Raw genomic sequence first — 13,021 nt, forward strand, 5'->3', positions numbered from 1 at the left:
GTTTTTCGAGGCAGGGTTTCTCTGTGTAGCCTTGGCTGTCCTGGAACTCACACTGTAGACCAGGCTGGCCTCGAACTCAGAAATCCGCCTACCTCTGCCTCCCGAGTGCTGGGATTAAAGGCATGCGCCACCACGCCCGGCTCAGAACCTTTTTTATAGAGAATTCTGGGATTTCAAAGACTCAAGACATAGTCCAGTACAGAGAAGGCTCTCCCTGGGAAGCAATTTCCTTCTCCATGCATATCTCACTCCTCTACAATACAGCTGGGAGATATACAAAATGGTCCTTCTTAAAGAAAAACACTAGGAGAAAGTCACTGAGAAAACCATTGTCTCCAAAGATGGAAGGTAAAGTCGAGGGAATGAGTGGTTAGACTGTCTATGTGCCCAAGAACAAGGGTCAATGAGACAGAACTCACAAAGGCGCTGACGTCTGTTCTTTTTAAAGGGCCATTTTATAAGCAAGCTTTCTAAAGAAAAGTTGAATGACTTCATTAGGCATAAAGCTGTGGGGTTCAATCCTCTTGCCACTAACTCTCTAGTGTGAGCATTACAGGCTGAGCCATCAGGCTTGGTCCATAATCTCTCCATGTAACAAACTAGTGTCCCACACATGCCTGTAACCCCAGCCCTAAGTGCGGTGGACACAGGAGGATTGCTGGCCTTGCTGGTTTCTAGCCTAGCTAAGGCAAGGCAAGTCCCAGGTTCAGAGAGAATGCAATTTGAGAATTCTTCTCAAATGCAAAGGATACAGAGTAGGAGAACACTCTTCTGGTATCGTCATGAACAAACACACACACACACGCACATACACCATACAAATAAACAATAAAGAAAATGTATAATGATATACACGATGATGTCATAATATCATTTACTTTGTAAATAAAATCTATTACTTTGTGGATTTACTTGAAAAATTAATTAAAAAAAAAAAAAAAGGCCAGGCAGTGGTGGTGCACGCCTTTAATCCTAGCACTTGGGAGGCAGAGGCAGGCGGATTTCTGAGTTCGAGTCCAGCCTGGTATACAGAGTGAGTTCCAGGACAGCCAAGGCTACACAGAGAAACCCTGTCTTGAAAATCCAAAAATAAAATGAAATAAAATAAAAAATAAAAAAATAAAAATAAATAAAAAGGAAACTCTATAGAAGGGAAAATACAAGGGCTCTATGTGGCATAGCTATAGAAACAGAGAACCCAGAGAAGAACAAACTTAGTATTTACATGGAAAATTAAATAAAGACATCAGGAAAGCAAGTGAAGTGAATGTAGCAATTGTGACTAACTTATACCCAACAAACACGGTAATTTCAATAATGGGTATTACAAGTAGAGTGGACGGCCCACATCTGTAAGGCATTTTCATGGTAGTCTCTGTCAATCTAAAATACCTGCCTTCCTACTCATTGAGTCATTAGCCCTGAAGTTTTTGACAGAAGTTAAAAATAAATCACAGGTACATCAAACCAGTAGTGAATCTGATCAATATTAATGCCAAACAAACACTTTAAAGTGCAGTGTAAAACAGACCTGCATTCTCTCTTACCCAGCTTAACCTTTGCTGAACACTGGGCTCTGTCCCCACTGGTCTAGTTAATTTCTTAGCTCCCCTTTTTATTCTTTTTTATATAGTATTGAATGCAGCCATTCAGCTGACCAGAAATCCCTGATAAAGCTAAAAATGTACTATTTATATGATAGTTTACATTTTGAATAGTCTAAGCAAACTCAGACAACCAAAGTTAAGGACTAGAAAGCTACCTGGCAGCAAGCATAAGGTAATCGGGCTAGGTTCTGTATGCACACATGCATTCCAAGCAATTAATACACAATTTAATACACTTATTTTTCCTAGGGTATGAAATTATTAGAACAAAATAAATGTTTCAAACTATTTCTTTTTGAAATACAGAAACATACCTACTTGGCCAGTTGCCACTATGTTGATAAATTTGGGGTGCTGATTTACAGTGAGGCACAAAATATCATCATTATGCTCTTGATAAAAACTCTGAGTCCCTATAAGAGAATACGAGAATTAACTTGGAAAACTTTGAGATGCAACAGCCACATACACTTACCTAGCATGATAAACTAATTTATTTGTTCATTCGAAATGTATTTTGAGCAGTTACCATGCAAGTGATTACTATCAAAAGGATGGCAATGAATCAGTAATCTTAAAGGATCAGAACCCTGAAAAGAATAAACCACAGACAAGCTGAAGATACCAAGTACCACAAGAGACTGGGAAACAAAAGGCTGGAGATTGACTAACTGCACATGCGTGGTTCATCTGAGTGACGTGGACTGTTGTGAAAGCCTGCAAATGGGTGGAAAGTTAAGCAAGTACCAGAATTACAGACAACTGTGATTCCCTGCCTATAATCTTTCCTTTTTGGTTTTGTAAACAAACAAACAAACAAAGATATATTAGGGTTAGAGAGAAAACAAAAGTAAATTTTCCATTTATTAATCTGGATGATGTTCATTTATATTTCACATTTATCTTATAAGCAGTATTTTTTGATCAGAAAGCTAGCAGTTCTGAGAGTAGTGGAGACCCTTCCAAGGTTCTACCAGCAGACCATGAAGATGATAACAAGACTGTAAATAACTCTGGGGAAATGAAGTCAGCACAGCAGGCTGGATATAGATGTGAGAGGCATATGCACAGCAGGTTTGCCACAACTCAACAATTACATTAACACAACTACATCACTTACATGTTCTCAAAGCCTATGGGTGGGTGGTACACACCTGCAAGCCCTAGAGGCAAGCCACTCTCTATGCGTTTGAGTCTGAGCGAGCCTGGGCATCGCCAGAGAAAGAATAGGAGAAGACAGTGAGTTTGAGGGCACCCTAGGCTACACAGTGAGCACCAGGCCAGACTAAACAATATAAGAACTGTATCCAAAAAATTAAAACCAAGCAGATAAATCTTCTCAAATTAGAACATGCCTTGTGTTTTCCTGGGCTGAGGGTCCAGTGAGAAGAACAAACAGTTAATTATGGGCTGCTGGTTAAACTGCTGGGAAACAGGCTAGCAGAGAATCTTAGGACACTGAACATTACAATGTACCCCCAAACTGATGGAAAACACTCAAAACTAAAGTAGGGCCTCCTCTCCTCTGTCCTCCCTCCCAAATACATCACAAACCAGGAACCTAAGAATAAACATGAGTGTCACGTGTCTATCCGTCTAGTTCCTTCTTGGCTGTCCTATTTTACTTTTGCTCATTCTCCCAAAGGATACAGAAACCATGAGAGAGGACGGATTTTCTTAGTATCTTCAAAAAAACAAATTATTAAGAGGCAAACTGCTACTGATTTATTGGGACCTTGGTGAATCCTTTACTTTAGGAAGCCAAAGCACAAAGATCATATTACAGTTAGTAATGACCAAGGGACAGGAATTCTGATTCACACAATCTACCTGCTCTATATATACTCAGAGGGAAAAAAGAAGTGTTGAACTGGATAACATCTGTTGCTACTTCCAATTGTAGGCTTTATGAAGTTTATAATTACATAAAAGAAAGCAAAATTACCACTCTAGCTCACCAGAGTGGTCATCACATGATGCCAGGAGAACTTCATTTGCTCTTCATCAAACCAATCAAATAAACACCAAGAGGTATTTTCTCACCTTCGTAGATTATATACACAGGATAACCAGTACAGCCGAGGCCAGTAGCCTTCTTAGTGTTCTGAGCTTTCCACAGCCTCAGGAAAATCACCCAGTTTACTCCCATCACAGCCACTACTTGTTTAGCAAGCCACTTGCTGCCACTTTCAAAGACAGTTATCCCAAACCATCTATTCTCATGCTGAAGGTGTTGGAAAAGAAAGTCTTAATTGTACAATCATTTTCTTCCTTATAAAATGTGTTTTTAAATATAGTAAGCTTTCATTCCTATTAGAGCCCCGTGGAGACTTAGCATTATAAAATGCTCTTCTGCTGGATCATACTCTCTTAAGACTAAAATATTACAGGGCGCAGTGGCAAAGCACTGAGGAACCTGGGGCAGAAAAATGGCTAGTGAGGTTAGCCTGGACTACACAGAGTTTTAACCTTGACTATATAATAATGTTATCTCAAAACAGATACAAACAACTATAATATGAAATATTCTTATTTTAGATTATTTCTCATACATTTAAAATATTATTTTTTATTCTGGTTTCCCCTCAGAACATACAAATCTTTCATCTTTTAAAAACAGTATTTGAGGCTAGGTGTTGTGGTATATACTTTTTTTCTCAAAATTTTTTATTATTTAAATGCATTTTTATATATCATACATACTAATAATATTGAGTATTTTGAGAATCAAATAATACATCAAAATTTTGTTCAACTTTTATATTCATATCCTTTAATGCCCTAAAAATATCATTAATGAATATTTTCAACTGTTAATATTCAACAAACAAAATAATTATTTTAAGATGTATTTCACTGCTATGTCTCCCTTTTCATTTCTGATTTTATTAATTTGGATACTGCCTCTGTGCGCTCTGGTTAGTCTCACTAAGGGTTTATCTACCTTGTTGATTTTCTCAAAGAATCAGCTCCTGGTTTTGTTGATTCTTTGTATAGTTCTTTCTGTTTCTATTTGGTGATTTCAGCCCTGAGTTTGATTATTTCCTGTGGTCTGCTCCTCTTGGGTGTATTTGCTTCTTTTTGTTCTAGAGATTTCAGGTGTGCTGTCAAGCTGCTAGTGAATGCTTTCTTCACATTCTTTTTGGAGGCACTTAGAGCTATGAATTTTCCCCTTAGTACTGCTTTCAATGTGTCCCCTAAGTTTTGGTATGATCTGTCTTCATTTTCATTAAATTCTAAAAAGTCTTTAATTTCTTTTTTTTAAATATATTTTTATTACAGTTATTAACCGGGGGTGGGCCGGACATGTGTGTATCACAGTATGGCTGTGGAGGTCGGAGGTCAACTTGTAAGCCTTGATGCTCTCCTGCTCTCCTTCTACTCTGTAGGTCTTAGGGATTGAACTCATGGCCTTGGACTTGGCCTCAAGCACCTTGACCTGCTGAGCCATCTTGCCGGCCCAAAACTCTAATTTCTTTCTTTATTTCTTCCTTGACCAAGTAAAGCATTGTTCAACTTCCACGTGTATGTGGGCTTTCCATTGTTTTTATTGCTATTCAAGACCAGCCTCAGTCCGTGGTGATCTCATAGAGGTGCATGGGATAATTTTAATCTTCTTGTGTCTGCTGAGGCCTGCTTTGTGACCAATTATGTGGTCAGTTTTGGAAAAGGTACCAGGAGGTGCTGAGAAGAAGGTACACTCTCTTGCTTTAGGATGAAATGTTCCACAAATATCTGTTAGATCCATTTGGTCCATAAATTCTGCTAGTTTCACTGTGTCTTTGTTCAGTTTCTATTTCCATGATCTGTCCATTGATGAGAATGGGGTGTTGAAGTCTCTCCCACTATTATTGTGTGGGGTGTGCTTTGTGCTTTGAGCTTTAGTAAAGTATCTTTTATGAATGTGGGCACCTTTGCATTTGGAGCATAGATGTTCAGAATTGAGAGTTCATCTTGGTAGATTTTTCCTTTGACCAGTATGAAGTGTCCTTCCTTATCTTTTTTGACAACTTTTGGTTGAAAGTTGATTTTATTTGATATTAGGATGGCTATTCTAGCTTGTTTCTTGGGACCATTTGCTTGGGAAACTGTTTTCCAACCTGTTATTCTGAGGTATTGTCTGTTTTAGTCACTGAGGTGTGTTTCCCATATGCAGCAAAATGCTGGGTATTATTTACGTATCCAGTCTGTTAGTCTATGTCTTTTTTGGGGAATTGAGTCCACTGATGTTAAGAGATATGAAGAGTCCATTAAGATGGAAAAGTGATTGTTATTTCCTGTTATTTTTGTTGCTAGAGGTATAATCATGTTTGTGTGGCTATCTTCTTTTGGATTTGTTGAAAGATTACCTACTTGATTTTTCAGGGTGTAGTTTCCCTCCTTGTGTTGATGTTTTCCATCTATTATCCTTTGTAGGACTGGATTTATGGAAAGATATCATGTAAATTTGGTTTTGTCATGGGATATTTCGGTTTCTCTGTCTCTGGTAATTGAGAGTTTTGCTGGGTATAGTAGCCTGGGCTGGCATTTGTGTTCTCTTAGTGTCTGTATGACATCTGCCCAGGATCTTCTGGCTTTTATAGTCTCTGGTGAGAAGTCTGGTGTAATTCTGATAGTTCTGCCTTTATATGTTACTTGACCTTTTCACCTTACTGCTTTTAATATTCTATCTTTATTTAGTGCATTTGTTGTTCTGATTATTATACGTCGAGAGGAATTTCTTTTCTGGTCCAGTCTATTTGGAGTTCTGTAGGCTTCTTGTATGTTCATGGGCATCTCTTTCTTTAGGTTAGGGAAGTTTTCTTCTATAATTTTATTGAAGATATTTACTGGCCCTTTAAGTTGGGAATCTTCACTCTCTTCTATACATATTATCCTTAGGTTTGGTCTTCTCATTGTGTCCTGGATTTCCTGGATGTTTTGGGTTAGGAGCTTTTTGCTTTTTGTATTTTCTTTGACTGTTATGTCAATGTTTTCTATGGTATCTTCTGCACCTGAGATTCTCTCTTCTGTCTCTTGTATTCTGTTGGTGATGCTTGCATCTATGACCCCTGATCTCTTTCTTAGGTTTTCTAACTCCAGGGTTGTCTCCTTTTGTGATTTGTTGTTTCTAGTTCCATTTTTAGGTCCTGAATGGTTTTGTTCCTTTCCTTCACCTCTTTGATTGTGTTTTCCTATAATTCCTTAAAGAGGAAACACAAAAATCTAGCTGTTTACCTGTGTTCTCCTGTATTTCTTTAAGGGAGTTATGACCTTCTTAAAGTCCTCTATCACCATCATAAGTGTTTTTAGATCTGAATGTTGCTTTTCTGGTGTGATGGTGTATCCAGGACTTGCTATGGTGGGAGAATTGGATTCTGATGATGCCAAGTAACTTTGGTTTCTATTGGTAAGGTTCTTGCATTTGCCTCCTGCCATCTGATTTTCTCTAGTGCTACCTGCCCTCACTTTATCTGACTGGTATATACTTTTAACCCTAGCAGAGACAGGCAGATCTCTATGAGTTTGAGTTAGAGGTCAGCCTGGTCTACATAGGAAGTTCCAGGCTAGCCAAAGCTACATACTGAGACCCTACCTCAAAACCCTCCAAAATTCCAAAGCTACATAATGAGACTCTGTCTTGAAAACAAAACAAACCAAACAAAAACCTCTAAAAGTTAAGTAAAATAAGTTTAACTACTACTCATAGTTTTAACAAATAATTTTACGCTGCTAAGTAAGAAGTTCTAAATTAAAAAGAGTGTGTGTACAGAAAATTACAACGACCTACCTGTGGCAACATTGTGTAGAATTCCAACAGAGGCAGTGTGATAAATTATATCATCACCATCATTTAAATAGTGCACATTGTTCCTGCAGTCTCTGCCCCGATAGCCAAAAGCAAGCTCCAACACAAGGTCCTGTAACAATGTCAAAAATGTACATTACATCCTTCCTCAGCCTAAATGTGATATAGATAGTATGAGTACTTTCTGACAAAGAAGAAAGTGGTTTAGGTATTTTGTAAATTTCTAACCCAAAATTAAGCTAGACATTTAAAAGTTTCATTAGCCTTTCATGATTTCATATAAACATACATGTACATATGAAACACACACATGTAAACACACACATACACACATGTGTGTATATATACATTCTTTGACATAATTCATCTTCTCCCACTATCCCATTATCACCCTCCCCTTCCTCCCACTGAACCTCTTCTTCCCCAAAAGTCCCCTCCTGCTTTCTTATCTTTGGTACCCCACTGTCTTTGATTGCTGCTGTTTGCATGTGCACGAGTAGTGGTTATTTACACAAAAAAGGGAGACTTACCAGGAGTTGCACCCCTGAGGAACATGATTTCATTGACTGCCCCCCCCCCACCTGCTGTACACAGCTGCTCAGGGAGAGGGGCCTCTGAGCACCTTCCCTATTGATGGTGGAGTGTTGGTGGGACCAGTCTTATGCAGGTGACCACCACTGCGTGACTTCATGGGTGGAACAACCATAAGACATATTTTTTATGTAAAATGCCTTCAGCAATGGAAACACACATTCCATATTTTTCAATATAAACTTATAGAAAGGAGAAGGGACTCACAGGGTCGATCATCTCATTTGGACACATTTCTTATGTCCAAAGGAATGTTGCAGTTTGTATTCATTGTTAGTCTAGGTGCTTGGTCTACATACTTCAGATAAATTATGTCCAAATTAGAAACTCAGGAGAAACCAAAGTGGTTTCCAACAAATAATGGTAAAGTTTTGACAGAGAATCCTACAGCTAGAAGTATTCATTTTCATTGCCTTTGAGTGGTGGGAGAGAGCTACAATCATTAATCCCTCTTATAGCAAACCTAGCATAGTTTGCTTGTTTGCCCCTGGGCATTAGGAAATGCCTGTGAAAAGGTCTGTTGATTGAAGAGATAAGGAGAAATAATCTCCATATATTAAATGTATCACATGAGGTAAAAAGGTCCTGAAATAGTACATTTACTCTTCAGGAGTGGGGGCTTATTAATTTACATTTCAAATGTTGTCTACTTCCCAGGTTTCCCCTCCACAACCCTCCATCTCATTCCCTCTCCCCCTGCCTCTATGAGGGTACTCCCCCATCCATCCACCTACTCCCACCTCACATTCTAGCATTCCCCTAAGCTGGAACACTGAGCCTTCACAGGACCAAGGGCCTCCCCTCCCATTGATGCCAGATAAGGCCATCCTCTGCTAATTATGCAGCTAGAGCCATGGGTCCCTCCACCTGTACTCTTTGGTTGGTGGTTTAGTCCTTAGGACCTCTAGGGGGTCCGGCTACATTTACTCTTTAACTTATAAAATCAACTTACTAACTCTAAGACACCACCAAGGTGTCTTGCTTCCCTAGGCCATAAACCATTCATATAAATTTACATTCTCTAAGATATAGATCAATCAAAGTCATTACTTATGTATGAGTAAAGGACTCATTTGAAATTAAGAGATGCAGAGGTTATCAATCCAAATTTCAAACTTGAGTAAGAATTAAGCAACCAAGTTTTACAACCATCCAGGAAAAGATAATGCAATATACCTGGTTTCATGAAAATTAATGGAAACACTTAAATGTTTATATAAAGGAAGCATGGGAATATTGGGAAATTCATTTGCCTTACCTCTATAGGTCTCTTCTTCTTGCCAACATTGTTTGACTGAAGTTTCTCTGGCTGTGGTGGGGCCCTACTCACTGGAGGCCTGGAAGAGATGGGGGGAAGGCAGAAAGGCAGATCACACTGGGTCTCCCAACCTTAGCTTCCAGACATGTCACCCTCACCAAAGGGAGCTCACTCTCGTTCTACTAGACTGTGCTCTCTCTACTTCTTTATAACTTCTAATGCAGAAAGAAACAACATTTTTATTCATTTTTACTTTTAATACCTTTGGTCTATGTCTTATACTGTAAATAAACCAGCATAAGAATAGGCAAATGTAAGAATGTTAGTTTGACATACTCAAAACATTTCTGGATAGATAGATTATTATCAAAGTCTGAATTACTGTTCTAAAGCCTCCCGTATGACTCACATAGCAGATATGTAAAACATTCTGAACAGAGAATTTAGATAACATTTCCATGAACTTTCTACACTGTTGGTAACACAATTCACATGAGTTCAAATTTATACATCCCTCCATGCTCCCATTCCATGCCCTTTACGCATCCCTGCCTGACTTCCAGCATCAGCACCAGGAAGGTATTCAGGAAGACATTTTATCATCATAAAGCGATGAAAACCATACAACACCCTACCAAAGGTCATTACCACAGCTACTGTCCCCAGATTGCCCTCTTCCCTAATCTGCTTATGGAATATTTATCCCCTTTCCCTATATCATGGTTCTTGAGTCAAGCCCTTCCCTATCTGCTCAAGTTCTACTAAAATGCTCCCTATTCCAGTTGGGCACAGATTCATATTCTGAATTATATAGTTGTGAGGGCATTTTGGTAAAACCTTTAATTTTTAAAAGCCACTTACTAGTCCATCTCAACTATTATTCAAATATTTTGTAATCTGAACACTGAATCTAAATCATTCATTAACTTCTCTCTAAAATCTAAATATTCAACTTATAACTAAATTAGGAATGATACTCATTATTTTTATAAACACGTCCAACACTTAATAATTTATTAAAGCCATATAAATAGTTTACAGAATTACTGTCAAGTTACAGATTTGCAAAGCTAAAAGAAGTGTTACATCTTTTAAAAAATATTTAATTGTGTGTATGTGTGTGTGTATGTGCATGTACATACACGTTGGTACATGTCTTAGTGCATGTATGGGCATCACATGCATGTAGGAGCCCAGAGGGGTCAGAAGAGATGTCCGGTGTCCTAGAACTAAAAATTAAGGATGTTTGGGAGCCACCATGGAGTTCAGGGACTGAAAGCAGCGATTCCTCTGTAAGAGCAGCCAGTGCTCTTAACCACTGAGCCATTGCTTTAGCCCGAGGGCTGCATACGGAACATGCATTCTAAATAAATGCAGGCTGTCAGAGAGCTGGCCTGGAGGTAGCATGGTGGCCTAACATAAGCAAAGCCTACATTTCATCCCGAGTACTGTAAAACAGTGTTAAATAAATGTATATATTCACATAGAGCACGAATAGTATGTACGAGCAAAACTGACTGGTGTCATAAAAGTGTAGAGAACATGTAAGTTTCCAAGTTCTCATAGGAATTTAAAGTGAAAACCTTCATATTTTTTGAATGTCCATAAATACAGAATTAAATTTATAATACTTAACATTTAAGAATATCCCTACCAGGAGTAATTCAAAGAAGATAGAAAATGTGACTTTTTTTCCAAGTCAATGTTGTTGGTAAACTTTATTCAAATTTTAAGTATCTGATAGCTTTAATTCTAATTCCATTCACAAGTTTTATCTATAATCACATACAGCAATTAAGCCTACTTTAGTTTTTATAAGGGCTATTTACATAAATTATATTACTGCCTAAAATGAACTTTCATTTACAACTTTGACTTAAAAACTATTCAATTTGGATAAAATGTTAGTAATAGAGTGACTTATGTAAGCCAAATAATGAAGACGCCTTTAGAGGGAGGAAAAGCAGAAACAAAGGTGAAGAACAAAGCAGCACTGCTTATTAACGGCAAGTAGGAGAGGTGATCAAAACACAAAATTTATTCTCATAAACAACAAAGAGAGGGTTACCTAGATCCTCTTCTCAGCAGCAAAGGAAAAAGGAGAAGGATTATCACATATATTAGAATTTCAAACATTATAACAGTATTGTTCATAATGAAATATTATTAGGTTTAGTGCAGATAAACTATAAAGACTTGTTTTTTGTTTATTACTGTATGTAAGAAGAGTTTCAATTATTCCATTAATGGCATAGAAATCAGAAGATAAAAAAGGAAGACATGAGAGAATTCAGAAAGGAAGAATTCAGAAGAAGAGGCCCTTAGCTAGGTATCACTGGGGCCGCCTTTAAGGAAACTATCTAATGAGACCATCATTCATATCTAAGAAGGTCTCCAGGTACCAACTCAAGCAAACAGACTTGGTCATCATTCAGGGCAAGTTTAAGACTTAGCTACCAAAGTATTGTTAAAGAGAAAAATGCCAACTGAGTGTGGTGGTGTTCATCTATAATGCCAGCACTCTCTGGGAAGCTGAAGCAGGAGGATTGCTGTGAGCTCAGGGGTAGCCTAAGTGACACTATTAGTACCAGGGCAGCCAGAGCCACAGAGCAAATCTCTCTCACTCCCACTCTTGGGAAAAGGGAATAGTTCCCTGAATAAGAGAACAAAGCTTGGCAGGTGTCTGAAATCCCAGCATTTGGACAGCTAAGAAGGGACCTCAAATTTCATTCAGCTTTGACTATATATACTTAAGATTCTGTCTCAGAACACCAAAATAAAATGAAATAAAACCACAAGGGTGAGGATGCAGCTGTTTTGGAACACTGGCTATCACCTGAGGCCTGGATTCAGACCTAGGGGCAGGAGGAGGGTGATGGTAAAAAAATCACTAACAGAACTGAATGGGATCACAGGAGTCTGCTATGACGCCTTCCTGGCAGATGGTGATCCAAGCACAGGACATCGCACTTGTGACTGCAATTCCTCTCTACTTAGCTCCATGTTTTCTAACCCAGTGACTCCTAAATAACTGAGTGTTCTCAGAAGCAGCCTTCAGACTTCGCTTCACTCTGTGCTTTCTGCTCTCCTTTAATATGGAGTGAGTACAGTACTGAATACAGTACTTCACAGATGGGCCTAGGACTGGATGCCTCAGCCCAGTTAAGTTCATGGAAGATTATGTGGGCCTCTTCAGAGATCAAAGGCACACTCTGAACTCATCTTTGCATATATTATTCTGTTGAAAATGCATAATGAGTCTCCCAGATGATTTCTGCTGTTGGACATTCAAGAGTAGCAGCTGGACACCTGAACAATCTAGTCTCAAGTGCACTTCTCATCCTTTTCACCCGTCACTCCTCTAGAATTAGTGATCTTTTCTTACTTCTAAAATCGACAATTTCCATGTTGTCTCCTTTAGAGGTGCTCTGAGGACTTTCAGCTTACTGAAGGCAGCTGCAAGCCAGAAAGCCAGCACTCCAACTGACTTTCTTATCCATGTAATATTGTTAAACATAAAAATACCATATTTATCTTATTTTAATATTTTTAAATGCATGAATATATTAAATTTTATTACACAGAACATATGTTCATTAACTTGATAATCTTCTCAGTCCAAGAAAAATCCTTTGTAAAACTAACTTGTAATGAAGTCCTACTTTCAAAATTACAACACAGGTTTCATTTTCTAATTATTTTTGGCAAGTGCAACTAAATGTTTTATAGAAAAAGTTAGTGCCTGGATATAAGGATCAAAATAGAATACTAAACATT

The 13,021-nt window shown here is 38.2% G+C and overlaps 1 protein-coding gene across 3 annotated transcripts in view; it reads right to left on the reverse strand.

Moving 5' to 3' along the window:
- Positions 1-13,021, reverse strand: part of Eml5 (EMAP like 5) — a 116,532-nt gene that overhangs the window by 19,663 nt on the left and 83,848 nt on the right. For 2 of the 3 annotated variants that reach the window (XM_021178777.2, XM_029484856.1), the window contains exons 29-32: positions 11,313-11,321; positions 9,245-9,323; positions 7,378-7,507; positions 1,922-2,020 (exon numbers count right to left, since the gene is read on the reverse strand). In XM_021178777.2, coding sequence (XP_021034436.1) covers positions 1,922-2,020; positions 7,378-7,507; positions 9,245-9,323; positions 11,313-11,321 — 317 coding nt within the window. The remainder of the gene's footprint in view (positions 1-1,921; positions 2,021-7,377; positions 7,508-9,244; positions 9,324-11,312; positions 11,322-13,021) is intronic. The other variant, XM_029484855.1, reaches the window with a different exon arrangement.

The sequence above is a fragment of the Mus caroli genome, chromosome 12 (assembly GCF_900094665.2).
Source record: "Mus caroli chromosome 12, CAROLI_EIJ_v1.1, whole genome shotgun sequence".
In the NCBI taxonomy this organism is placed as follows: Eukaryota; Metazoa; Chordata; class Mammalia; order Rodentia; family Muridae; genus Mus; species Mus caroli.